We start from the raw sequence: 27,451 nt of genomic DNA, 5'->3' as shown, positions 1-27,451 counted from the left end.
TGTCTTAATTTAAGGAATTTTCACAGCCACCCCATCCTTCAGCCATCCACCACCTTGATCAGTTAGCAGCCAACAGCATCAAGGCAAGACCCTTCACCAGCAAAAAGATTACAACTTACTGGAAAGCTCAGATGATTGTTAGCATTTATTTTTAGCAATAAAGTATTTTTAATGAAGGTACATACCTTTTTATATACATAATGCTATTATACACTTAGTAGACTACAATATAGTGTAAACATAACTTTTAAATGCACTGGGAAGCGAAAACATTCGTGTGATTTGCTTTACTGCGATATTTGCTTTACTGTGGTAGTCTGGAAGCAAACCCACGATATCTTGAAGATGTCTGTAAATACTGTGTTCTATATCATTATTATTCCTTTAAACTTCCACCTGCTTTTATCACCATCTTTTCATGTGCTCTTCCTTAGATGACAATGGAATTTAAATTCTTTGTACTTTAACTTGGAAAATTTTAGTAGTGTATTCATATTGTGGTCTTTGCACCGTGTAAAACTGACTCCATATTCTTTTTTTGTTTGTTTGTCTCATTCTGTCACCCAGGCTGGAGTGCAGTGGTGCGATCTCGGCTCACTGCAGCCTCCACCTCCCAGGTTCGAGCGATCCTCCCACCTCAGCCAAGTAGCTGGGATTACAGGCGCCCACCACCATGCCCGGATAATTTTTGTATTTTTAGTAGAGGCAGGGTTTTGCTACGTTGGCCAGGCTGGTCTCGAACTCCTGACCTCAGGTGATCTACCCGCCTCAGCCTCCCAAAGTGCTGGGATTATAGGCGTGAGCAACTGTGCCTGGCCTACTCCATATTCTTTCTGATTCACCCATGTGCAGAGTACTGTGTTAGGCATTGTGTATGCCCATGTTTGGTTTAGCACATTGTACAAACTTTCATTATAGGAAATTTCAAACTTAAGCAAAAGTAGAAATAACAGCATAACGTTTCATCTTTACCCCCCACTCACTTTCTTCGTCTGGATTATTTTGAAGTAATCCCAGGCATCAGATTTCATTTTAGCACACTTAATTAATAATATATTTTGGGTGTATGCTACAAATTTGTATATCCATGTGTATGTATATGTGCATGTGTTTGTATATGCATGTGTATGTGTATATATATTATATACATATATATATGTATATAAATCATTTACCTGATACCTTTCCTGAAAAAGCAGGAAACTGAGTTCACAAATGACTCCGCACTTCCAGAGTAAATGCACATCATGTTTACACTGGAAAAAGCAGGACGAATGTCCTCCAGTTTTCCTTTTGCAGCAACTATGAAGATTCAAAGCAGAGGTGGTGATGCTTGCCTCAATCTTAATGCCTGTCCTTTTTGTTTGTTTCTTTCTTTTTTTTTTTTTTTTTAACTCTGACAAGCATTTATTGAGTGCCTGCAAGGTGTGAGCACCTTGGGGAATTTAAGAAAGAGTCCCCATGTGGACAAAGAGTTTACAGACTACACAAGATATGCCAAGAGTATTAACTAACAAATATAATTTTATAGTTTACAAAGCATTTTTCACAGGTAATTTCTTCAAGCAGCCTTGTAAGAAAGGTATTAACATTAGTCCCATTTGACACATGAGGACACTTGTGAATGGTAAGTAACTTAACCAAGTTAAGACCTAGTAAGTGGCAATTTCAGACGTTCTGTCCAGTTATCCTTTCTACTTCACACTGTTAACTGATGGGAGAACTTAGGAGGAGGAAGGTGGAGCGTAAACCAGGAAGTTGTAAAATGAGGAAAACATTGGTTACTAAGAGAAGAGAATCAGGAAAGGGACAGACAGGGCTTTGCAGTACTAGGAAGAGAGTTGGTGTCCTGGTAAGTTGGGCATTCCCCTCCCCATAGGGGCCAGAAAAGAGCAGAAGGGTAATAGAGAGGGGCCTGGCCATTCTAAAGTGACACAGACATCTGCAAGCTGTGCTGATAAGAGGCTCGGAATGTTTGGTGGCTTGGGAAGGAGGACAACCCTGTTTGTCACCTACTTTATCAGCCTGGATTTTTAGAAATTGCAGTTGTGAATACAAGTGTAAAATGTTACCTTTTATCGTATTTATTTTGAATAGGTACATGAACATTGTACAAAAATCAGGCTTTCCTGTCACCTGTGCCCTTGTATCCTTTTCTGAATTCTTCTGCTAAAAGCAAACACTACTATCTGTGAGTTTCTTGTGTTTCCTTCCAGACCAATTATGTGCATACATAAGCATAACTGTTCTTTTTCTAACATCCAGGAGCATATGGAAATGTGTATTTCCATGACAATGAATATTACTATTTTAAGAGCATCCTTGTAGTTATTCACTGACATATACGTATTTGTCCCAGCTCTGCCATTCTCTAGCTTTGTGACCTTGGGCAAAATTACTTAACCTTTCTAAACTTCCTTATCTGTAAAACAGGGTGGTGGGGGATGAAGGGGGGGTTGGGAAGATGACCGTTACAACTTTGTGGAGTGATTGTGAGGCTCAAATGAGATAATGCATATAAACCACATAGCGTATCTGGTATAGTGAAAACTCGAAAGCTCAGATGTTAGCTCTTACTATTCTATTTCCAACTTATACACACGTATTTACAAATGAAAGCTGTTAAGATACTGTACAAGTGAGCAAAGATAAATGGAGAAAGATGTTCATCACATTTGTAACAGCAAAAACACTGAAAACTTACAAGTCATAACCATAGGGGGCTGGTTAAATATGATGGATTACTATTAGCTCTTACATGGAAGGAGGTAAATTCCTATATACTGACATGGAAAGTTGTCAAGCTATATTAAGCGGAAAAAGCAAGATGCAGAATAGTGTGCTTAGAATACCATTTTAAAAACGTGCATATGCAGAGAAAATAATAGCATTTACTGAAAGTGTCTTATATGCCAGGCACTGTTTTAAGTACTTTACATGCAGGAATTCATGTAATTAATTTAAGAACACCCTGAGGTAGGTTTCAGGTCCAAAGATACACAGTATGTGGAAGATCCAAGATTCAAACCCAGACACTGAGGTTGAGAAAAGAAGCAGTTAACAGTGCTTTCCTTGGTGGGAGGTCAGGAGGTTAGGGAGGGAGGCAGGTTAGGGAGCCCGAGGAGCCAGCTGGAAGCACAGAGCAGGTGGAAGTAGAAGGTGAAAGGAAGATTTTCACTTTTTTTTTTTTTTTTTTTTGAGACTTGTTCTGGCTCCCAGGCTGGAGTGCTATGGCGTGATCTCAGCTCACTGCAACCTCCGCCTCCTGGGTTCAAGTGATTCTTCTGCCTCAGCCTCCTGAGTAGCTGGGATTACAGGCGTGCACCACCACACCCAGCTAATTTTTGTATTTTTAGTAGAGACGGGGTTTCACCATGTTGGTCAGGCTGGTCTTGAACTCCTGACCTCAAACAGTCCACCTGCCTTGGCCTCCCAAAGTGCTGAGATTATAGGCGTGAGCCACTGTGCCCAGGCCTAAGGATTTATCTATTGATAAAATTGGTTATATCTGTTTTTTCATGATTACAAATAATACTGCAACACCTTCCCTTATACATAATATACTTATGTACTTATACGAGTGACTCTATGAGATAAAAGTCTTAGAAATGGGATTGCCAAGTCAAAGGGTCTATACATTTAACGTGGGGAATGAGTACTGTCACGTTGCTTCTGAAACTGTTTACCTAGTTTATGTTCCCACCAACAGCGTCAAATTCCCATACCTGTGCTAGGTGTAAGTCTTTTTGTCTGATTATTTCATTTAATTTTAATTTCCATTTTCACTGGTGAGGTTGGGCATCTGTTCATGTTTTTTTGTCATTTATATTTCTTTTGTGAATTGCGTTTTCCTGTTCTTTGTGCATTTTTCTCTTAGAGTTTGTCTTTTTAAAATTGATATGCAGGTGTTCTCTATAATATAGATATTCTGTCACTATATGCAAATGATCTTCCAATTTATTTATTTATTATTATTATTATTTTTTAGACAGAGTTTCGCTCTTGTCACCAGGCTGGAGTGCAGTGGCGCGATCTTGGCTCACTGTAACCTCCGCCTCCCAAGTTCAAGCGATTCTCCTGCCTCAGCCTACCGAATAGCTGGGATTACAGGCACCCTGCCACCACGCCCAGCTAATTTTTGTATTCTTAGTAGAGACGGGGTTTCGCCATGTTGGCCAGGCTGGCCTCAAACTCCTGACCTCAGGTGATCTGCCCAGCTCGGCCTCCCAAAGCGCCGGGGTTACAGGCCTGAGCCACCGCGCCGGGCCCAATGTATTTCTTTTAACTTAGTTTATGGTGCCTTTAGCTGTACAAAAGTTACTAATTTTTAGTCAAATCTCCCAGTCTTTTCCTTTAGGGCTTCTTACATGTCCTGATCCAAGATTATTTTTTAAAATTCTCCTCTATTTTCTCCTATTGCATTAATAGTTTACTTTACGATTAGATTTTTAATCCATCTGAACTTTTTCATATAGTATGATGTATCCATTTTTAAAAGATGGATAGCCAGTTGTGCTGTCATGTCTTTTCTACTCACCTGAAATGCCGCCATTACCATACTTTCAATTTTCATGTGCATGTGCGTCTGTTTTCAAACTTGGAGATTCTCTTCCACTGGTATGTGTCTATTCTTGTGCCAGTGGTTTAACTGCTATTGCTTTATAGTATATTTTGATATCTTCTTTTCAAAAAGATACTCTTGTGTATTCTTTTTTTCATCTTGTGTATTCTCGTCCATTTTCCAGAAGACCACAGAATCAACTTTAAGTTTCATTTCATAAAGTCAGAGTAGTGAGAGCTGATTTTCTGTCTATCATGTTCATTCAGAAACATAGTCTCTCTCTCCAATTAGGGGCACTTGTTTTATATTTTCTTTCTAACACATATTTTGTTGGGTTTATTGTACCTTTTTTTTTTTAACTTGTATTTCAGATTCAGGGGGTACACGCTCAGGTTTGTTACCTGAGTATATTATGTGATACTGAGGTTTGGCGTATGAATGATGCCATTACCCAGGTACTGGGCATAGTACCCAATAGTTAGTTTTTCAACCCTTGCCCTTGTCCCTCTCTCCTCCCTCTAGTAGTCCCCAGTTTCTATTACTGCCATTTCCATGTCCATGAGAACCCAGTGTTTAGCTCCCACTTATAAGTGAGAGCATGTTGTATTTGGTTTTCTGTTCCTGCTATATCCTTATTGCCACAAAGGACATTATTTCATTCTTTATTATGGCTACAGGGTATTCCATGTAGCAGGGCATTCCACTCCAAACCACATTTTCTTTATCCAGTCCACTGTTGATGGACACCTAGGTTGATTCCTTGTCTTTGCTATTATGAATAGTGCTGTGGTGAACATACCAGTGCATGTGTCTTTTTGGTGGAATGATTTGTTTCCTTTTGAATATATACCCAGTAATGGTGGTGTTGGGTCAAATAGTAGTTCCGTTTTATGTTCTTTGAGAAATTTCCAAACTGCTTTCCCCAGTGGCTGAGCTAATTTACATTCCCACCAACAGTGTATAAACGTTCCCTTTACTCCACAGCCTCACTAGCATCTATTGTTTTTTGACTCTTTAATAATAGCCATCCTGACTGATGTGAGATGGTATCTCATTGTGGTTTTTATTTTAGCTTTTAATAACTATTTAAAGTCTGCTGTTTTGATAGGTGGAAATGATATATCACTTAATTTGCACTTTGGTTCTGGAGAAGTTAAATATTTTTAAACTGTGCTTATTAACTACTTATATTCTGAGAATTATCTGATTATATCCTTGATCTATTTTTCCATTTGGGTCTTAATCTTGTATGAGTTTATCATGTCATAACGATACTAATTCTTTGTCAGAGGTACAGCAGAAGCAGATATTTTTCCAGTTTTATTTTATTTTATTTTATTTTATTTTTGAGACAGAGTCTTGCTTTGTCACCCAGGCTGGAGTACAGTGGCATGATCTCAGCTCACTGCAACCTCTGCCTCCTGAGTTCAAGTGATTCTCCTGCCTCAGCCTCCCTAGTAGCTGGGTTAACAGGCACATGACACCATACTCAGCTAATTTTTTTTTGGAGTTTTAGTAGAGATGGGTTTTCACCTTGTTGGCCAGGCTGGTCTCGAACTCTTGACCTCAAGTGATCCAACCACCTTGGCCACCATGCCCGGCCTTTTTCCAGTTTATTGTCTGCCTTTTAATTTGCCACTTTTTTTTTTTTTTTTTTTTTTTTTTTTGAGACGGAGTCTCACTTTGTCGCCCAGGCTGGAGTGCAGTGGTGTGCTCTTGGCTCACTGCAAGCTCCGGCTCCCAGGTTCATGCCATTTTCCGTCTCTGCCTCCCGAGTAGCTGGGATTACTGGCATGCGCCACCATGCCCAGCTAGTTTTGTATTTTTAGTAGATACAGGTTTCTCCATGTTAGTCAGGAGGATCTCGAACTCCCAATCTCAGGTGATCTGCCCACCTTGGCCTCCCAAAGTGCTGGGATTACAGGCATGAGCCACCGCACCCGGCCCAAATTTATCACTTTTTAATTTATACTTTTCAGAAGTTCGAAAGTCTAATATAGTTAAATATATGAATTTTTCGTGACTTTTACTATTGATTTTAAAGTTGTTAAAAATTTTTGTGGAATGATTTCATATTTAGAACAAATATGCCATGTGGGAAACTAATCATGTTGGCTTGATAATGGAATCAGTTCTTAAGTAATTTTTATAGATGTTTAATAATGTTATTTATTAAACATCTTATTTGTTTATTAATGTTATTTGTTAAACAACTATTAAATGTTATTTAATAGTGTTATGTATGGTGTTAGTGATGCTTATTTTCATAATAGATAACTGAATATATTATATGTGTATGCATATGTATAAAACTGAATGTTTTATATATACATACACATAGATGTCTTAGAATGATTGAAACGGTTACGATTTTTCATTTTGAGAAATTTTAATATTTGGCAAGTGCAAGTAATTCTTTTTTGAGATGGAGTCTTGCTTTGTCACCCAGGCTGGACGTGCAGTGGCACAATCTTGGCTCAGTGCAACCTCTGCCTCCCGGGTTCAAGTGATTCTTCTGCCTCAGCCTCCCAATTAGGTGGGACTACAGGCGCGCACCACCACGCCCAGCTAATTTTTTGTATTTTTAGTAGAGATGGGGTTTCACCATATTGGCCAGGCTGGTCTTGAACTCCTGACCTCGTGATCTGTCCGCCTCGGTCTCCCAAAGTGCTGGGATTACAGGTGTGAGCCACCGTGTCCAGCCAAGTGCAAGTGATTCTGACAGCTTTTAGTGAAATTCCCTGTATTAAAGATTGTCAATTTGAATATTTAAATTAAGTAGTATATTCTGACATGAAATTTGCTGTTGTGTTAAGGAGAGAAAACATCTTTAATTGACTTCTCTGTCTTCACAGGAAGTTATTCACATGAATTTATGTTTTTGCCTATAAAACACTATCCAATAACTTTTACCTTTTCCCCTTAACTCCCTCAGGTCCTACCACAGCTCTGTGAAGTTGCACTCATGTATATTGTTATTAACTGTTTTGCAAACAACCTAATACTTGTAGTTCCCTTAGTTTATATATATTCAGGTATACCAACTGAATTGCCCTTTTCTTATAATAAATGTACTTTCGTTTCTAATAAACAACCTTCGAAGTAGTAGGAAAGATATTAACATCTGAGCATAGGAGTTGATATGGTTTCTCATTGAGAAATTAGTCTCTAGAATTATAATCAGTAACATGGTAAAGGAAAAAATGGTGAAGATATTAGAGCCGTACCTAAAACTTTCCATAGTTTGACCTTATGGCAAGTGAACATTTGGTTTTTATTACCCTTTTAAACACTAAATATTAATACATTATCTTATACAGAGGCCCTCAATAAATAAAATATTTATAGTAAACTACTGATGAAACACCTTTCATTATGGTAGAAATTCTTTTCAGATTACTGAGAAATGCAGTTCTCAAATTTCTGCGTCAGTTTTGCTTAATTCATTAAAGCATATGCAACTAACTAGCAACATACTTCTTTTACTGCTTGTATTAGAAATTCTTTTTGTACTTAATATTTGTTTAATTACTTGATCCATTAGTTCAATTGTAAATGACTTCCTTGTTGAATTTATTCATTCAGTTTTCATGATAGTTTGAAGAGTAATCTAGACCAATGTTATCCAATAGAACTTTTTTTGTGACAGTGACACTGTATATGTGCTGTCTAATACAGTTGCAACTAGCCGCATATAGCTAATAAGCTCTTGCAGTGCAGTCAGTGTGACTATGAGACTGAAGTTTTAATTGTATTTAATTATAACTGACTTAATTTTTTTAAGCCACATGTTGCTAGTGGCTACCACATTGGATAGCACAAATATATCTACTTTATTTTCATTTAGTTTTCCAAGTTACAATAAATGTATTTTCTAGGTAAGTGTTCTACTTTTACAAACTCTTTGAAACCTATGGTAAAAAAAAAAAAATACAAAAGCAAACTCTAAAAATTAATTTACTAAACTATTTGTATTTGATTTTTATTGCATTTATCTGAAACATTGGGTTGCTATATTGAGCATACCACAGACCATTTCTCCTCATTTCTGGAGACAGTTTCATTCTAAGAAGAAACATATGTCCTAAAGACCCATGAACTAATACTTATTTTGAGATTGGTCCATAAAAGGTTTTTGTTCATTTTTAAGCAGCTGATTTAGAGGAAAGTTTTAATGAACACGAACTGGAGCCCTCATCACCTAAAAGTAAAAAGAAAAGTCGCAAAGGAAGGCCAAGAAAAACTAACTTTAAAGGACTGTCGGAAGATACCAGGTCCACATCCTCCCATGGAACAGACGAAATGGAAAGTAGTTCCTATGTAAGTAAAAAAAACTGTTGGATTCTTACTCTTTGTTGCACCATGAATATTTCATTTAAACTATAGGTGAAGTTCATCATTTGAAATGTTAAATAAGCTTGAAATACTGATAGCATATTTTCATGATTTTTTTTTAAGTTCTTTTTTTCTTTTACATTTGCAGAGAGATAGGTCTCCACACAGAAGCAGCCCTAGTGACACCAGGCCTAAATGTGGATTTTGCCATGTAGGGGAGGAAGAAAATGAAGCACGAGGAAAACTGCATATATTTAATGCCAAGAAGGCAGCTGCCCATTATAAGTGCATGGTAACCATGGTTCTTTTAAGCCCAATTTTGTTTTTTTGTTCGTTTGTTTGTTTTTCTTTGTTTCCCCTGTGATCTAAAAGCCCAAGTGATTTTTTAAAAATCATTTAGCTAGTAACCAAAAAACTTCCCCCACAAGTATTAGTATTTTAGAGTTATGAATAGTATATCTTATAATCCCAAATCTTAATAAAATTTAGATTTTGTTAAATTATAGCCTTTATGTTTTAGTAGGATTTGAAGTAATTCTAATTATAGTTACTGTAGTTAGGATAATCTGTAATTAATTATTTCATAACTGTAAAAATTTTGTCTTTATAAGCATGTCATGAAATATATTTCAGACTTTTACTATAACCTAATAATTATCTCTGTTGTACTTAACACACTGTATTACAGTTATTCATTTATGAACTTATCTTCCCTAACAGACTCTTAAATTCCTTGAAGATAAGAATAAGTTTTTATATTGACATCCTTAGATCCATGCCTGACTTACAGTATACATAAATATCTTTGACTTAGAGTGTATTGAATGACTCATCCCATTGATAAGGTTTTTAAAATTACATTATTTATGTCACAGGTTCTTAACCAGAGTACATATCATATTTACCTGGTGAGCTTTTTCCAAAATACGTGCATCTAGGAACCCTGTGGAATAGATCTCATATGTGTCTAGTTTGCAAAACAAAATCCCCCAAGTGATTCTGATCTGCATCTATGGTTGAAATTTGCCAATTTAAACTGTTTTTTAAAACTTTGTGGAAATGTAAAATAGTTGAGAATAGAGTGACATTGTTGAAATTTTCATTGCTTGAAGCGATTTAATCTTGGCTTCACACTGGCAATCTTCATTTTTATTTCAATGTCCATAATTTTGGCTGTATTTTAATCAGACATGTAAATATATTAAAAATATTTGAGCAGATACTTGATTATTAAGGAAAGATTATCTTTCTTCGGAAATTAAATATAACACACTTGTTACCACATTTAATGTTTTCCTCATAAGGATTCTGAATGTTAATGTTCCTGCATTTTTCTTCTCTAGTTGTTTTCTTCTGGCACAGTCCAGCTCACAACAACCTCAAGAGCAGAATTTGGAGACTTTGATATTAAAACTGTACTTCAGGAGATTAAGCGAGGAAAAAGAATGGTCTGTAGTTTTTATATTTGTTATGCAACATTACACTTGACTTGCTGCTTTAAATTTAGAGTACATCCCAAATTTATCCAGTCATCAGAAAATTTAATATAAAGTAGTTCATATGTTAAAGCAAAGTATATTGACTTATTTGTAATATAATAAAGGATGTTGATGTTACTGAAACTTATTTCTCTTTCTATGTAACTTCATTACTTAAGAGGATTATACTGAGATTTATATACATTTCAAGGCATTTGCAAGCCTTTAACAATAAAATAAATGAAGATACGAATGTGACAAACTTTATTAAGTTTAAAATGTTACATTGTGTAAGCTTGCTTAAAGGAAATTTTTTTCAGGGCTTTCTTTTTAAAGTACACATACACAGGACTGCCTCTTAAAATGTTTGTCATAGCGTTAAAAGTTTTTTTAAATAAAATAATATAAAATACACCTTAGTCTCATGTTGTTAAACATACTGAATTACCAACAAGTAGCTCTAAGAAATATTGGCATCTTTATTGATCACTTACTCCTTTATAGCTTATGAATGCTATAATAATATCAGTTGTCTCTAGAAATTAATTTTTAAATTTTTTGTTGGGAAATTTTCAAACATACCACAATTGGAAAGCCTAGTAACACATATCTGTCCATCTTCTTGCTTCATCAATTACCAAAATTTGTGGCACTTGTTTCATATAGGCCTTCTTTGTTGTTGTTGTTTTGAGACAGAGTCTCACTGTCGCCCAGGCTGGGGTGCGGTGGCGCGATCTTGGCTCACTGTAACCTCTGCCTCCCGGGTTCAAGTGATTCCCGTGCTTCAGCTTCCCAAGTAGCTGGGATTACAAACATGCACCACCACACCTGGATAATTTTTGTATTTTTAGTAGAGACAGGGTTTCATTATGTTGGCCAGGCTTCTCATGAACTCCTGACCTCATGTAATCCACCCGCCTCGGCTTCCCAAAGTGCTGGGATTACAGGCGTGAGCATCCAGCTGAAAAGGAAACTTTCATAACAGAGCCTGTGGTACTGAAAAAAGGAAAAACCACTTTATCGTATTATTCAGAGCAGTGTTGTATAATACAGCTAAAGTTCAAATAGGTGACTAAGATAGCAATTCAATTATCTTGCCAACTTATTGTTTACCTCTGCACCATTGAGGGTTGGGGTAAACACTAACCTAGCATTTCCCCCAAGTGTGCTCTAAAGGAAGTTAGTTCATCAAGATGTTCCCCCACCCCTCCAGAGATAAAAGGGCATCTAGATTTCAATAAACTTGAAAACTGTTTACTCTGTGCCCCCACCCTTGGAGAAAAGGCTGTGAGAAGTCCTGCAATAAAGTGATCTGCTTAACCTATCCTTTCTCAAACTTATTTGACTTGAAACCCCTTTTCAACAGTTACCTTTTAATCTCCGAACATTCTTCAGGCAAGGCTTATCTAGGCCAAACTGAGAAGTCTTGAAAAGATTTCAGCCCCTTTAGTCGCCCTCTGCACTTTTGTCTACTGGTAGTGATTCTTCTGTGGGGGAACTGCTTTTCTGGTTTCTTATTCTTTCCCCTAATCATAATAGGAAAGGATCTGATCTTAGGGAGGGAAAGAAACCAACCACTAAAATATACAACATCATTTTTTTGTGTATTTGGCAGTATTGAGGAGAGTCTTATCTACATTTAGATGTCAGACCTGGGATGGTCAGTAGTTTTTCTAAGAAGCCGGCAGTTTATAAATGTTAAATAATAGAAACATCAGGGGATGGCAATATTAGAGGGCTTATCAAAGTATGGTTTCAGTTGCAGCGTTATTTCAGTTATATGCTACGTGATAATTTCAGTGTATTCTTTTTCAATAGAAAATGGCTGCTGTTTTCTTGAAATACTGCTTACGATTATTTCTCTTTCCTTATACAGAAATGTACACTTTGCAGTCAGCCTGGTGCTACTATTGGATGTGAAATAAAAGCCTGTGTTAAGACTTACCATTACCACTGTGGAGTACAAGACAAAGCTAAATACATTGAAAATATGTCACGAGGAATTTACAAGTAAGAAAACAACAATTGTCTATTTCCCTAAACATGTTAGTAAGTAACTGTCCTTAAATAGATGACATTAGTTTACTCAATCTCTATTCTTAGGTGATATTTAGTTAAGTATAGAATAGAATACTGAGCACATTGTGTAAGGAATGAGTACTACAATTGGCATTTTCCTCTGACTACATATCCCTGGATTAGCATTCATCCATCCAATGTTAGTTATGCTTCCTGTGTGCCAGCCATTGTGCTTGAAGCTGGGCATATAACAGTGATCAAAACTACATATGCTGGGCCGGGTGCGGTGGCTCACATCTGTAATCCCAGCACTTTGGGAGGCCAAGGCAGGTGGATCACCTGAGGTCAGGAGTTCGAGACCAGCCTGACCAACATGGTGAAACCCCGTCTCTACTAAAATACAAAAATTACCCAGGTGTGGTGGCAGGCACCTGTAATCCCAGCTACTCGGGAGGCTGAGGCAGGAGAATCGCTTGAACCCAGGAGGGAGAGGTTGCAGTGAGCCAAGATTGTGCCATTGCATTCCAGCCTGGGCAACAAGAAGCTTACAATCTATTGGGAGAGACCTATTATTTAAGTGGCCAGACAAATATGCAATTACAACATAGCAGCATAAGTGTTCCAGAGAAGTTACAAAGTGTTATGAGAGCATGTAAGAAGGAAGAGGTAACCTAGTCTGTAGTGGGGAGTCTTTAAGAATTTTCTGAAGGAAATAGTGCTCAGCTTTAAGCTGAGATATTAAGGACAAAGGTGAGCCTTGGTTGGGAGAGGTATTCTGGGCAGAGAGAACAACATATGCAAGTGCCCTGGGTGAGACACAAGCAGAGGTGGAAATGGGGAGATGTGTTAGGAGGCTAGTGCTGGTGGTCCAGGTGAGAATTATTGGTAGCTTAGAATAGGATGTGATAGATAGAAGGCAAAAGGTCCTCTTGAGAAGATGGTGAAAAAATAAAGTTTGAAGATTTGGGTTTGGGGGTCACCCTCTTTTTTATGGGTCTTCCACTTACCTGTGCTGCCTTGGGCTAGGTGGTGTTAATGTAATGGTTCCATTTGTTTAATCAACTGGAGTATAAGTTGGCAGGGACTCCTGAAGTTTTTATTTGCTGTCCAGAGTTGTAAAGCACTTCCTTACTCTCACATGTCTAGAATGCAATAAACCAATAACTGCCGGGTCTAGTATTCTGTGTAAAAGACAATGTGCACAAGCAGTCACCAAGCCATTTGGGTGCTTACATAAGGTGCTATGCTATATAATAAAGTTTGCTAAATTCTGTTTAATAATCAAGGCACAAATGTTTTCAAGGGAGTTCTATAAAGCCTTTAAGGAACAAATAATCCCAATGTTATTTAAGAGATCCAGCACATAGCAAGAGATGGAAAACTTACTGCTTCATTCTGTAAAGCTTACGTAACTGTGGTACCAAACCTAACAAAGATACGTTAAAAGACAGACAAACCAACTGTAGACCAGTCTCCCTTTTTTTGCTTTGAGACAGGATCTGACTCTGTTGTCCAGGCTGGAGTGCAGTAGTGTGATCATGACTCACTACAGCCTTGACCTCCTGGCCTCACGTGATCCTCCCACCTCAGCCTCCCAAGTAGCTGGGACTATAGCCAAGCTAATTTTTTTAATTTTTTTTTTTTTTTTTTTTGAGGAGGAGTCTTGTTATGTTGCCCAGACTGGTCTCAAACTCCTGGGCTCAAGTGATCTCCCTGCCTCAGTCTCCCAAAGTGCTAGGATTACAGGCATGAGCCATGCCCAGCCACAATTTCACTTTTATAAATATACAAAAATTTTAAATAAAATATTAGTAAATCAAATCCAGGTCTGTATTCTAAGAATTGAAAGACTGTTCAGGCTGGGCACAGTGGCTCACACTTATAATCTCAACACTTTGGGAGGCTTAGGTGGGAGGATTGCTTGAGGCCAGGAGTTCCAGATCAGTGCAGGCAACAAAGCGAGACTCTCGTCTCTAATAGAAAGAAAAAAGACTGTTCAAAATTAGGAAATATATTAATATAATTTGTTAGTAGAGTAAATAAAAATCTTATCACCTTCCTTATAGATGGTGAAAAGACGTTTGATAACATTCAACATCAGTTTCTGAATTTTAAAGTAACAAGTGCTCTTGGTAAGCTAGGAATCTTAATAGGTGTTTATGAGAAAAACAACAGCAAATAGCTTATTTGTTGTTAAAGTAAAGGAGCAATGGTTCTTAACCAGGAGTGAGCCTCAGAATCACTGTGGTGTGGATAAGACCCTCTTTTAAAATGTTCATGCCTGAGCCCTACCCGTAGAGATTTAAATTTAGTAGGTCTGGGTTGGGGCCCAAACCATGCACTTTTATGACTCCCCAAGTGATTCTTATGTTCATCTCTAATTGAAAACCATTAGACTATACTTTAATTCAGATTAGGAAGAAGACAAAGATGCCAACTACTAGCATGACTTTTAACATTCTTCTAGAGGGTTAAGCTGATGCAAGACAAAAAGAAAGAGGCCCAGTGCAGTGGCTCACGTCTATAATCCCACACTTGGGGAGGCCGAAGCAAGAGGATTGCTTGAGGCCAGGAATTCGAGACCAACCTGGGCAACACAGTAAGACCCATCTCTACACAACATTTAAAAATTAGCCACGCAAAGTGGCACACGCCTGTAGCCCCAGCTACACAGGAGGCCCACACTGGAGAATTGCTTGAGCCCTGGAAGTAGAAACCAGCCTGGGCAACATAGTGAGACCCTGTCTCAACTTAAAAAATAAGGCCAGGCGCAGTGCCTTACGCCTGTAATCCCAACACTTTGGGAGGCTGAGGCTGGCAGATCATGAGGTCAGGAGTTTGAGACCGGCCTCGAGATTGCCCCACTGCACTCCAGCCTGGGTAACAGAGCGAAACTCCATCTCAAATAAAAATAAATAAAAGTGTGTAATAAAATGATCAATATTTGTTACTTATATCATTGTCTACCAAGAAAATTCAAAGGAATCAACTTTGAATTTATTAAAATTAGTAAGAGCTCAGTAAGATTGCTGAATGTGAGATGACTTTTAAAAAGCAATTCCAGTAATAACTAGTTAGAATATGTAAACGAAAATCGTCTGCCTTACCCCGCCAAACACACATACACTAAAGATGAATTTTTTCCATTTAAAAAAAGCACACACAGCTGCATCTGAGAGAGCAAGTTATGTTTGGAAATAAAATATTTCTTTTCTCTTTAAAAAAAAAAAAAAAAAAGCACACACACAAAGCTTTGTTTTGGGGTGTGGGTGGGGAGACAGGGTCTCACTCTGTTACCCAGGCTGGAGTGCCACTGCATGATCATGGCTCACTGCAGCCTCGACCTCCTGGGCTCAGGTGATCCTCCCACCTCAGCCTCCCGAGTAGCTGGGACTGCAGGTACACGTGACCATGCCTGGCTAATTTTTGCTATTTTTTGTAGAGACAAGGTTTCACCATGTTGTCCAGGCTGGTCTCAAACTCCTGGACACAAGTGATCCACCCACCTGCGCCTCCCAAAGTGCTGGGATTACAGCTGTGAGCCACCATACCTGGTCAAAAATTGCATTTTACAAAGGACTGAAATGAGTGGTGAAATGTATTATGTTCCTTGATAGAAAACTCAGCTTCGAAAGACACCTATTCTCACCAAATGTATAAATTTGGTATAATTTTGATCAAATCCAAATTTTTTGACAGTTTTATTTGAAAGGCTAAATGTGATATAATTTTCACTTGTAATGGTTGTGTTTACCTTATATAACAGAAAAAAAAAAAATAGCAGCTTAACAAGAGAGAGGGTTGCTTTCTCACCTAAAAGATATGCAGAGAAAAGCAATCCAGATGTGGTAGGCAATTTTTCAGTGTCGTCAAAGACCCACATCACCATCCTTCTGCTTACCCCTCCTTAAGGTCTCCTTCCACATATGTGTGTGTATGTTTTTGTGTACATAGAAAAATCTCTAGAAACGTATTCAACAAGCTTAACGGTTATATTACTTCTCATTAGTTACATAGGGATGGAGGAGAAGAGGCAAGTTTATATTCTCCATGATAGGATTCTGTAGTGTTTGAATATCTTCATGAGCAGTATATTATTATTAAAGTAGCCATTAACATTTTAAAATAACAGGCTGATTTTAAATATCCAAAATCAGATTATATGGAGAACTATTATATTTAAAATGTAACTTTTAGATGCTTTTATTATAATAGTTTTAAATGGAAAATATTTCCATTTTCATTTTGGAAGAAAAATGGAAATATAGATGAGAAAAAATACTTAATGTCAACTTTAATTCTACCACGCAGAGGTAATAATTTTAAATCTTTTGGAATGTTTTCTCTTAGACGTTTATGTGATTATGTGCATGTATTTATAAAAACAAGATTTTCTGCTGCTCTGCCTATGGGGCAGCCATCCTTTTATTCCTTTGCTTTCTTAAAAAAAAGATTTTCTTATCTATGCCGTTTTATAATCTCTTTTCCACTTATCTGAGACATTTTTGTGTGACATTAATCAATTTTACATCTTAGTTTTTTTTGGTTTTTGGGTTTTTTTTTTTGTTTTTTTTTTTTTTTTGAGACACTCTCACTCTGTCACCTAGGCCGGAGTGCAATGGTGCGATTACAACCCATTGCAGCCTCAACCTCCCAGGCTCAGGTGGTCCTCTCACCTCAGCCTCCCAAGTAGCTGGGACCTCAAGGGCACCCCATTATACCCAGCTGATTTTTTTTGTACAGACGACATTTCACCATGTTGCCCAGTCTGGTCTCAAACTCCTGGGCTCAAGCGATCCACCCGCCCCAGCCTCCCAAAATGCTGGGATTACAGCATGAGCCATTGTGCCCAGCCTACATCTATTTTAATGATTGCATGGTATTCCATTATATAGGTATATCAGTTTATTCTATTGGTTCCTTTTTCAGACGTCTAGGTTGTTTTTGCTTTTTAGCTATTAGACAACCATATTTCAGTGACCCTCTCAAAACAAAAATATTTGTACTTGGATCCATAATGATTTGAATTGCTCTTTTATTTTTTTCCTATTGAGATTTGTTTCTGCAATCCACTTGTAATGTAGATTCCAGATAGAGACCATTGAGTTCAAATGAGAACCCATATAGGTGGGTAGTTTGGCGAGAGAAGAAGGGACAAATAGGAGGAAATACAGGGAGGAATATTTCTGAATGAAATGGCTTCCCTGGCCGGGTGCGGTGGCTCACGCCTGTAATCCCAGCACTTTGGGAGGCCAAGGCAGGCGGATCACGAGGTCGGGAGATCGAGACCATCCTGGCTGACACGGTGAAACCCTGTCTCTACTAAAACTTCAAAAAATTTGCCAGGCGCAGTGGTGGGCGCCTGTAGTCCCCAGCTACTCGGGAGGCTGAGGCAGGCGGAGCTTGCAGTGAGCCGAGATCGTGCCACTGCACTCCAGCCTGGGGCGACAGAGCGAGACTCTGTCTCCAAAAAAGAAAAAAAAAAAAGAAATGGCTTCCCTGTCTCCTAACTATGGCTTTTCTTCCTTACCAGCCCTTTCTGGGTCCTGACGGTATTCCTATTCGAAAGACGAGGGAGGGGTACATAATAATTGTTATTTATGTTTATCCTGTATTTATTGTATTTATTGTATTTTTAACCATTTAAATATGGATTCTTTTAAAATGTCAGCCTCCCACCATAAAAAATGGAGTTCTGGCCGGGCGCGGTGGCTCATGCCTGTAATCCCAGCACTTTGGGAGGCCGAGGCGGGTGGATCATGAGGTCAGGAGATCGAGACCATCCTGGCTAACACAGTGAAACCCCATCTCTACTAAAAATACAAAAAGTTAGCCAGGCATGGTGGTGGGCGCCGGTAGTCCCAGCTACTCAGGAGGCTGAGACAGGAGAATGGTGTGAACCAGGAGGCGGAGCTTGCAGTGAGCCCAGATGGTGCCACTGTACTCCAGCCTGGGCGAAAGAACGAGACTCCGTCTCAAAAAAAAAAAAAAAAAAAAAAACAGAGTTCTGTGACAGCAGGGACCTTGTTTGACCAGTTGACACCTGTGACCTTGGCACCTAGACTAGTGAAGGCCATATAAGGGCCTATGGGAAATATTCTGCAAGTAAAAACTAATCCCGTAAAATGATTAAAAGTTGCTCCAACAACAAAGCACTTGTCCTTTTAGAGGAAACTTTCTATTAAAAAGATGATTTTCAATCATGGGGAGGGGGGAGGGGGGAGGGATTGCATTGGGAGTTATACCTGATGTAAATGACGAGTTGATGGGTGCAGCACACCAACATGGCACAAGTATACATATGTAACAAACCTGCACGTTATGCACATGTACCCTACAACTTAAAGTATAATAATAATGAATTAAAAAAAGACGATTTTCAAATGTAAACAAAAACAGAATAGTATAACAAGTCCTCATATCAGCAGTTACCAAGTTATTGCCACAGTTGCTTTATCTAATTGTTTATTTTCCTGAAGTATATATATTAAAGCAAAATTCCAGATCTCTTGTCATTATATAATTATTATTCCATTATCACACTTTGTAAAATTAACAATTATTTCTTAGTATCATCTTATACCCAATCCATTTTCACATTTGCCCAGTTGTATAAAAAAAATCTCATTTTAGACTTAATTTGTTCAAATCTGGATACATGCAAGGTCCATCCATTGCATTTGATATGTCTCTTAAGTCTAAATACGGACATACTTGTCCCCTTACTTATTGAAGAGCCTCGATAAATTGTCCTAAGTCCCACATTCTAGATTTGTCTCTTTGCCATTTCATGATGTCATTTAACTTGTGTCTCTATCCCTCTCTCCCATTTCTTGTAAACTAGAAGTTGGTTCAGAAGTTTAATTAGATTCAGGTTATATTTTATGGGAAGATTCTTCGTAGGTGCTGTTGTGTAGGAATCTCACTCTTGATATTTAAACTCATGATTTAAAAATGTAAAAAGGTAGTTCCCAATGTGTAGTATTTGAAGTGTACAAATTCTCCCTAGCTCTTTGAAAGTTATTGAAAATGTTTTAAGACTAAAAAGAAAAATAATGAACAAAACTAGATTAAAGTCAGTTGTTATTGTTGTCCACTGTGTCCTGAACCCCACCTCTGCCTTTTATTCTACTCAAGTATTAGACCTAGTTTAGGTAATCTAAACTAGACATGTGAATTCCTAGATGATTTCTTTTATCTGTTGCTGACCACAAGAGGGCATCCAGTGAACATGTTCTAAGCATTCTTCCATTGTCGTCTTATGTATAATAGACATAAAACTGAGGAATCGCCTCCCACTCATAGGTGGGAATTGAACAGTGAGAACACTTGGACACAGGGTGGGGAACATCACACACCGGGGCCTGTCGTGGGGTGGGGGGAGGGGGGAAGGATAGCATTAGGAGATATACCTAATGTAAATGACAAGTTAACGGGTGCAGCACACCAACATGGCACATGTATACATATGTAACAAACCTGCACGTTGTGCACATGTACCCTAGAACTTAAAGTATAATACAAAAAGAAAAAAAAGGGCTCAAATCAGCCTGCCCTTGTTTGATTGTCCAAATCACCTATATTATGATTTTTATTAAAAACTTAATGAATTTTAAATATACAGTCTGTATACCCAAATAAAAGGTTAGAACCAAGCATGATAAAGTGTCACTCCAGAGATAACTTGCCAGATTTAAAGGGGAAAACCTACCTTTACAATGGAGGAATCTGGCCATCACCACTACTTTAACCAAATGATCAAACATAGTGTTACCCAGTAGCAGGAAATTAGATGCCTCCTGAAGTATGCAGGATTACCTACAAAATGTCTTGACTGAAAAAGAAAAGCTGAACCTGAAGCTGACCAAGCCCTTAGACCTTATTCCCAGTGTATAGGAAATACAGGGCAAGAGAGAACCAAATAAAACAGTACCACAATTAGACAAGTCCAGAATGTGCTACAGTTGACAGACTGTCTGGTCTGATCTCATCCTAAAGAGTCAGTGTCATGTAAAAACAAGAAGGTGGAAGGACCAGTCTAGATTAAAAGAGACATAGCCAAATGCAGTGCCGGAAAACTGTTAGATGACTCATGTAGGTATTCCAGTGAAGGCTAGGATGCTGATAATGAAAAGACATTTGAAGAGTTTGAGTAAAATTGTTTCATCAAATGTGAGCAGAAGGCAGTATAGATAGAATATATATTTCCTGAAATGTGATTTTAAATTAAATATATGAAACACATTTATAGAATTTGATTATTTCATCAGTATACCTGAAGGTTGGTATTTTTAAGTTGGCCAAAACTTTGCTTTTAATCTCATTGGGCAAAATGAGGAATTGCTTTATGATAACTGTCATCTTAAACCAGAGATTTTGTTTCAGATGAACTTTTATTATCTCAATAATAGTGTGTTTTCCTATCTTTTAGATAAAAATGGGTCTGTGGCCGGGCGCGGTGGCTCAAGCCTGTAATCCCAGCACTTTGGGAGGCCGAGACGGGCGGATCACGAGGTCAGGAGATCGAGACCATCCTGGCTAACACGGTGAAACCCCGTCTCTACTAAAAAAATACAAAAAACTAGGAGGGCACCTGTAGTCTCAGCTACTCGAGAGGCTGAGGCAGCGTAAACCCGGGAGGCAGAGCTTGCAGTGAGCTAAGATCCGGCCACTGCACTCCAGCCCGGGCGACAGAGCGAGTCTCCGTCTCAAAAAAAAAAAAAAAATGGGTCTGTAACTAATTGGGGAGTATTTTTTAAAGTGTGGGTGAGGAAACCCATGTTTTAAATGGGCACTAGCCTCATCCACTAATGTTGGTAGGAATGTTCAACAGTGACAAAGCATTTTGAGATTTTTGTCTTTCATCGTTGTAGATTATACTGTAAAAATCATAGCGGAAATGATGAGAGAGATGAAGAAGATGAGGAACGAGAGAGTAAAAGCCGAGGAAAAGTAGAAATTGATCAGCAACAACTAACTCAGCAGCAACTTAATGGAAACTAGGTATGAAAGTTAATTATATGGGATCTGTTGTGAGGATACAATACACACTGATATATACCTGTTGAAGTAATGGTATGCAGTAAGATTTTTTTAAATCCTATTATGTTTAGTTAAGAGCATGTTACTAAAATGCTGAGGATTTTGTAGGCTTGCATAGTAGTTGTTTTTTTGTTTTTTTTTTTTAACTAGCTGATTTTGTAACCATAAAAACAAGCTATCTGCTTTATCAATAAGTATAGTTGTAATGTCAAATCAATAAGATAATCACACTCCTCAATAACATTATATTGATTGTGTTCCCCTCAAGCATCATATTTTACATTTTTTTATCATCTTTTAAACAGGTTCATGGGACAGAGTTAGAAAACTGGGAATGAATAAGACATCCATAACTACTATTCTTTTTTCACTGTTTTCTAAAATCAAAAAGGGTTTGTAACTTTTTACTGCCCAACTCTTAGATCCTTCATTGAACTGCCTAAAAATGTCTTGTTTGTTTTATGAGCCTTCACTAGAAGGCTGAGTTTGACATGTTGATACTACGTAGCTATAGTTTGCAGTTTCTGGGAAGCAATTGAAACACTATTAACCCTGTGTATAGTGTCAACAGTTAAAGCAGATGAAACAAAGTAAGCTATATTTCTGGACTGAACATAGTTCTGCTGTTTAGAGTGTTTAAGTTTGTTTAGTGGATCCATACTCAAAGGAAAGCATAAGCAAATTTTCCTTTACAATGCAAACATGCCACTGGTGGCAGCACATGGTAATTTGTGGATTTTTTTTTCACACTCAAGTAATGGAGGCTAGAAATGAAGAGAACCTTCTTTTTCTCTTGGCTTTAACAGCACATGCTAAAAATCTCTTCCAAGAAGTACGCTAAAGCTTTTCATTCAGTTCCTGTTAAAGTTGTTCTCACTGACCAGCATGGACTCAGGCAACTGCTAATTATAAGCTATGAGCTCCAGTGCTTTTGCCAAAATTCTCTTGACAGCACACCTCCTCTCTTTCCATGTTATATAGAGGACTTCTGGCAAAATGATTGAGTCCTTCAAGTTTAAACTAACATTTGGCAACAGCAAATTAAATGTTTTTAAGATGTAAAGAAAGGGTTACCGCTTGCTAAGGACTTCAGACATCATGTCCGAGACGTGTTCCTCTCAAGTGCCCTGTTGTGTGGAACACTTCCCATACTGGCGCAGAGTACGTAAGGAGGTCTCATGTGCTGTAAGAGTAAAAAAGTCTTTGCATAAAACAGTATTTATTTTTACTTTTGTGACCACTATTTTAGAAACTTTATTTAATATTTTAATGTTTTCAGTCATTGCTTTGGTTATCTATAAAATAGGCTTTTGTGCCCTACTTTTCTTCTTGTAGGGCTTGGTGGTGTTTTATCGATTGTCAGAATTGGTTTTGAAAGCCTAAGAACCCAGCTTTTTAGAAAGGATTTTCACACTGGCATTTCTAGGTAGTGATATTTTCTTCCACTTACCTGCTGAAGCACATTTATGCATTTCTTTATGGCAAAACCAAATAACTTTAGTTGTGGTCTGCCTGATATTACCATAGCACCTCAATACCAAGGGAAGGAATTTTGACTAGTTGAATTATTAAGCCACCACAATAAAGCAGATTTTTAAATAAGGAATAATCATGTTAACTTGACTGTACATTGAGATATCCTACATCTGATAGAGCAGCATTTTAAAAATGTAACAGGTGGAAAATTACACTGTGCTTAATGACTGCTTTTTTAAAAAACTGTGAGTCCCTTAAAGTCATGTTTGTCAAGTGTGTATTCACACATTTACTTAAATCAAGGGACTCAATGCTTGCTTTTATTTTAACCATCTTTTACTATTTTTAGAAGGAAACTAGCTTTAGTAGTGGGTTGCCCTGTATGTTTTCTCTTTTTGCTCTTAATATGCCATTGGGTTTTTGTGTGTATGTGATTTTCAAAATTCATGACTTGAAGTGCAAGGACAGATCTAGCTGTTTGTTTACCAAGCTATGTGACTTCTCCCAAAGGATCTGTACTTTCTTTCCTTACAACAGCTTGAAAATCATTATTTTAAAATCCTTAAATCACTGTGTCTAGATCATTTTTTACATTGTGTGCCATAGACTTACCCATGGGACAACAGAGCTCCTTCATTTTTGAACAACTACTGTAATAATTTTTTTTTTTTTTTAGGAAAAATGGAAGGTGCCAGGGGTAATCATGGCCAGTCAATAATTATATAAAGGAGTTCAAATACTATAGCTGTCAGTTGATGAATTTGTTATGTAGTAAAATGTATGACTTTGTATGGGTTTCTTCAGCCCTTTTTCTGCCACTAGCAACCAGAATAGCACTTTACCTTTTGGTTGGCTAGATAAGTGGCTGACTACCTGTTTTTCTCACTGTGGTGTGATTGGCTAAACAATCTTGCATTAAAAATTCAAATGTAAATTGAATTCACATGAAAAATCATGTTTGGTTGTAAACCTCCAATGTTTTGATTCTCTAATCATGTTTTCGTCACATGCTGAGTAAAAGTGCCTTACAATGTAAAAATTGTACAGTACTTATGTTCCCAAGTAGCATCATCATCTTCTGGGTAGTAATTACATTGTGGTATTAATATTTAGAAAAATGGACCTCAGCAGTGTATTTACTGTACATCTCTTAAGTCTTTAACTGTAGTTTTAATAAGCATGACATTATTTGATAAGTATATAACATTTACATCATTTCAAAAAATACTGCCGTTACTGTCTTTTATGCATATTTTAGCCTGAAATTTTGAAGCGTCTTTTTTCTTTCTTTCTTTTTTCTTTTTTTGTTTTGTTTTTTGTTATTGATATTAAACAGTGTAATCTTTGCAAGCGTATATTGAAGATTATTCTGGAGCATTTATTGCCTTACCAGAAATGTTAGTAGGAAATGTTCTTTAGAGTAGAAAGATAGACTTGAGTTTCTATACTTTTAATAAGAGCTCTTTGTTCCTGGCGGGGAGGGGGGTAGGGGGTGAATTTTACTTTCATCTCAAGTTATTAAAAACCCACAACTGAGGTAAATTTTATTTCAAGGATCAGCAGTTTTAGAATTTCAGATAGTACTTGCTCAGAAGTACATGCTACTCAAGATATTAAGAGATAACAAGATCTGTAGATCTGCTATTGAATCAGAATCTGTGTACTTGAACAAATGTATGAATCTCAAATATCTCAAAGCAAAAGAAAAAGTGTTCTAGAGTGTTGTTGCTTTTTAAAAAAAGCACTGAAGTTAGACCAAGGTATACAGTTTTGTTCTAACAGACATTTAGGTTAATTGTAAAGATAAGGAATGCATTATGGGTCAAAAATCAAACATTCCTCTCATGTTATGTATATTTTGTTCCTGTTATATTGGCTTTATTTTCAAAATTGTAGTTTGTAGTATTAGTTTCCTTTTATTGGTATTCTTGCATATACTATTCATTCAATAAATGACTTATGACTTTCATATTTGTTTGTCTTTTTTGTGAAAGTGTATACTGAAGCTTATTTGATAACAGCAATAGTATTGTGTTCCTTTTAATCTTGCTTTATTTCAGAGTAAAATGCCTAGCTTAATAACTTTTCATTAAACAAGTGTGGGAGAAAAAAAAATGCGAATTTGAATTCAGTTCAAAGTTTCACAATATAAAGGTTTTATCATGAAGAGAAACTGCAATCTTGTAAGTACAATCGAACTGCATTACATCTTGGTTTTTTTATTACATGGTTCAGATACCCATAGTTTAAATCAGATCCTCTGGAACCTAGTTAGAAGGTTATTTTGAAAATAAACCAAAACTCCTAGTACAATTTATCAGATCGGTTATATGGGTACAGGATTAATATCCTTGTCATTGTCATAAAGGGATTTTACCTTATATCTTTAAATGTACTCCCATTACCATGGACAGTGTGCTTCTAGTACAGTGCTTATATATTGAGGTTTGTCACATCCCGGGCAGAAATCAAAGTTGTAATTAGTAGGATATGCTCATTCCATACACACAATTCCTAACCTGCAGAGTGGGGGGAAAAAAATCAAGTAACATGTTCTAATTAACTCCGGAACATAGGATGGTGTACTTCACTGCCAATGTTACCTAGTAGTACCTGGCACATATGTGCCTGTGTGTGTTTAAAATCCATTATTAAGTCTCAATTGCCACCAATTTTTAAAGTCTCATTTTAATTGCCATAAAAATATGGAGATGGGGAGTTGTGTGCTATTTTTTAGCTAATTGAAGCTATTTAAGCTGGGTTTTTTTTGTTGTTTGTTTGTTTTTCCAACTGCAGTCGCCAGCAGTTGCTAAAGTTCCTCCAAAGGATGGACCTGGTAGAATTTCTTAGGAAAATTCTCTAGCCAGCAGATGGCTAGTTTATCTTTTTAAGAGAAAAACCCAATCCCTTTTATATTTATATATTAGACTAAGTCCTCAGTTGTGTAGGCAAAATGCTGCTTTATACATCAACCAATGTTACATAATACTGCCTTGTTCAAATAATGAGGTAACTGAATATTAATGATGTAAAGCAAAAATGTATTTGTGATTTTTATTCAGAAGATGAAAGCTATAAAATAACCAATTACTATATAAGTTAATGGTGGCATTTGGAAAGTGTTACACGATAGCAGACATGATCTACACATGGTCAGTGTACTGAAGTCAGTCAACCAGACCTGCATCCTTGTCAAAAGACAGCAGATCCATAAACATCCAAATTATACCTTTGCCTATACCTCTCAGTGGCTATAAGTGGGTTTTTATGCTAGTGGTCGGGCAGTGGTGGGGAGATAGGGAAAATAAAATGCAGCTGGGCAAAGAGCTAGCTAGCTCTACTGTGTGAACAATAATATTCCAATGAAAACAAGAGTACTGTTTCAGCGGGTAACCTTTTAAATGGAACCTGAGAGACTAGATAATGAAGACAGTATTAGGAGTTGGGAGACAGAAACTACACTTTAATATGGAGACTGGATTTAGAGTTTTTGTTGAGTTTCTATAAAGTAATTGGTACAGAAGGGTAAGTTGTTTCTGAGTATTTTAAAAATCAGACCTGTTTACAGATTTTGTATTAAAGTAATATATAGTCATAAAAAGGAATGAATTACTGATACATATGCCAATGTGTATGAGCCTGGAAAACATGCCAGGCACAGAGGTCACATATTGTATGATTCCATTTATATGAATTGTTCAGAGAGGCAAATCCATAGAGATGGAATACAGATTAGTGGTTCCCAGGGACTGCAAACATGGGGGAATGAGGAATGACTATTATGGGGTATACTGTTTCTTTTTGGGGGTGGTGAAATGTGGAATTAGGTAGTGGTTAATGGCCACACGACTTTGTGAATGTACTAAAAATCATAAATTATACCCTTTAAAAAGAGTGGATTTTTTTTTTAATTTTTTTTTTTTTTTTGAGATGGAGTTTCACTCTTGTTGCCCAGGCTGGAGTGCAATGGCACGATCTCCGCTCAGCACAACCTCTGCCTCCCAGGTTCAAGCGATTCTCCTGCCTCAGCCTCCCAAGTAGCTGGGATTACAGGCATGCGTGACCACGCCTGGCGAATTTTGTATTTTTTTTTTTTAGTAGAGACGGGGTTTCTCCATGTTGGTCAGGCTGGTCTCGAACTCCCTACCTCAAGTGATCCACCTGCCTCGGCCTCCCAAAGTGCTTGGATTACAGTCGTGAGCCACCACACCCGGCAAGAGTAGATTTTATGTGAATTTTATCTCAATTTTTAAAGTGCTATGTAGCCATTTTACAAAATTAAAATACAAAGGTATATGAAGCAAAATGTGAAAATCTCCCCTTCTGTACAAGCCTACTCCCTAGAAGTATTTGATACATAGTCTTCTAAATGCTTCTGTACATATATAACAAACACTTCTTTTACATAAATAGAATCATGCATAACACAAATAGAATCATGCATAAAAAAAGAATATTTTTTACCATAAATAGAATCATACCTACAGTTCTGCACCTCATCTTTTTTACTTGAACAATATTACAAGGTGTCAGTACATCT

The 27,451-nt window shown here is 37.3% G+C and overlaps 1 protein-coding gene across 4 annotated transcripts in view; it reads left to right on the top strand.

Moving 5' to 3' along the window:
- The window catches only part of LOC105481417 (PHD finger protein 6), a 56,166-nt gene extending 31,286 nt beyond the window's left edge, over nt 1–24,880 (top strand). For 2 of the 4 annotated variants that reach the window (XM_011741009.3, XM_011741011.3), the window contains exons 6-11: nt 8,712–8,881; nt 9,045–9,188; nt 10,240–10,344; nt 12,251–12,384; nt 21,267–21,396; nt 21,741–24,880. In XM_011741009.3, coding sequence (XP_011739311.1) covers nt 8,712–8,881; nt 9,045–9,188; nt 10,240–10,344; nt 12,251–12,384; nt 21,267–21,396 — 683 coding nt within the window. In that variant the 3' untranslated portion in view covers nt 21,741–24,880. The remainder of the gene's footprint in view (nt 1–8,711; nt 8,882–9,044; nt 9,189–10,239; nt 10,345–12,250; nt 12,385–21,266; nt 21,397–21,740) is intronic. The other 2 variants (XM_011741010.3, XM_011741012.3) reach the window with 2 other exon arrangements.
- Nucleotides 24,881–27,451: the final 2,571 nt, after the last annotated feature.

Source organism: Macaca nemestrina, chromosome X, assembly GCF_043159975.1.
Source record: "Macaca nemestrina isolate mMacNem1 chromosome X, mMacNem.hap1, whole genome shotgun sequence".
Classification (NCBI taxonomy): Eukaryota; Metazoa; Chordata; class Mammalia; order Primates; family Cercopithecidae; genus Macaca; species Macaca nemestrina.
Note: the sequence above shows the minus strand (reverse complement) of the source record. Positions and strands in the feature narration are given on the sequence as shown.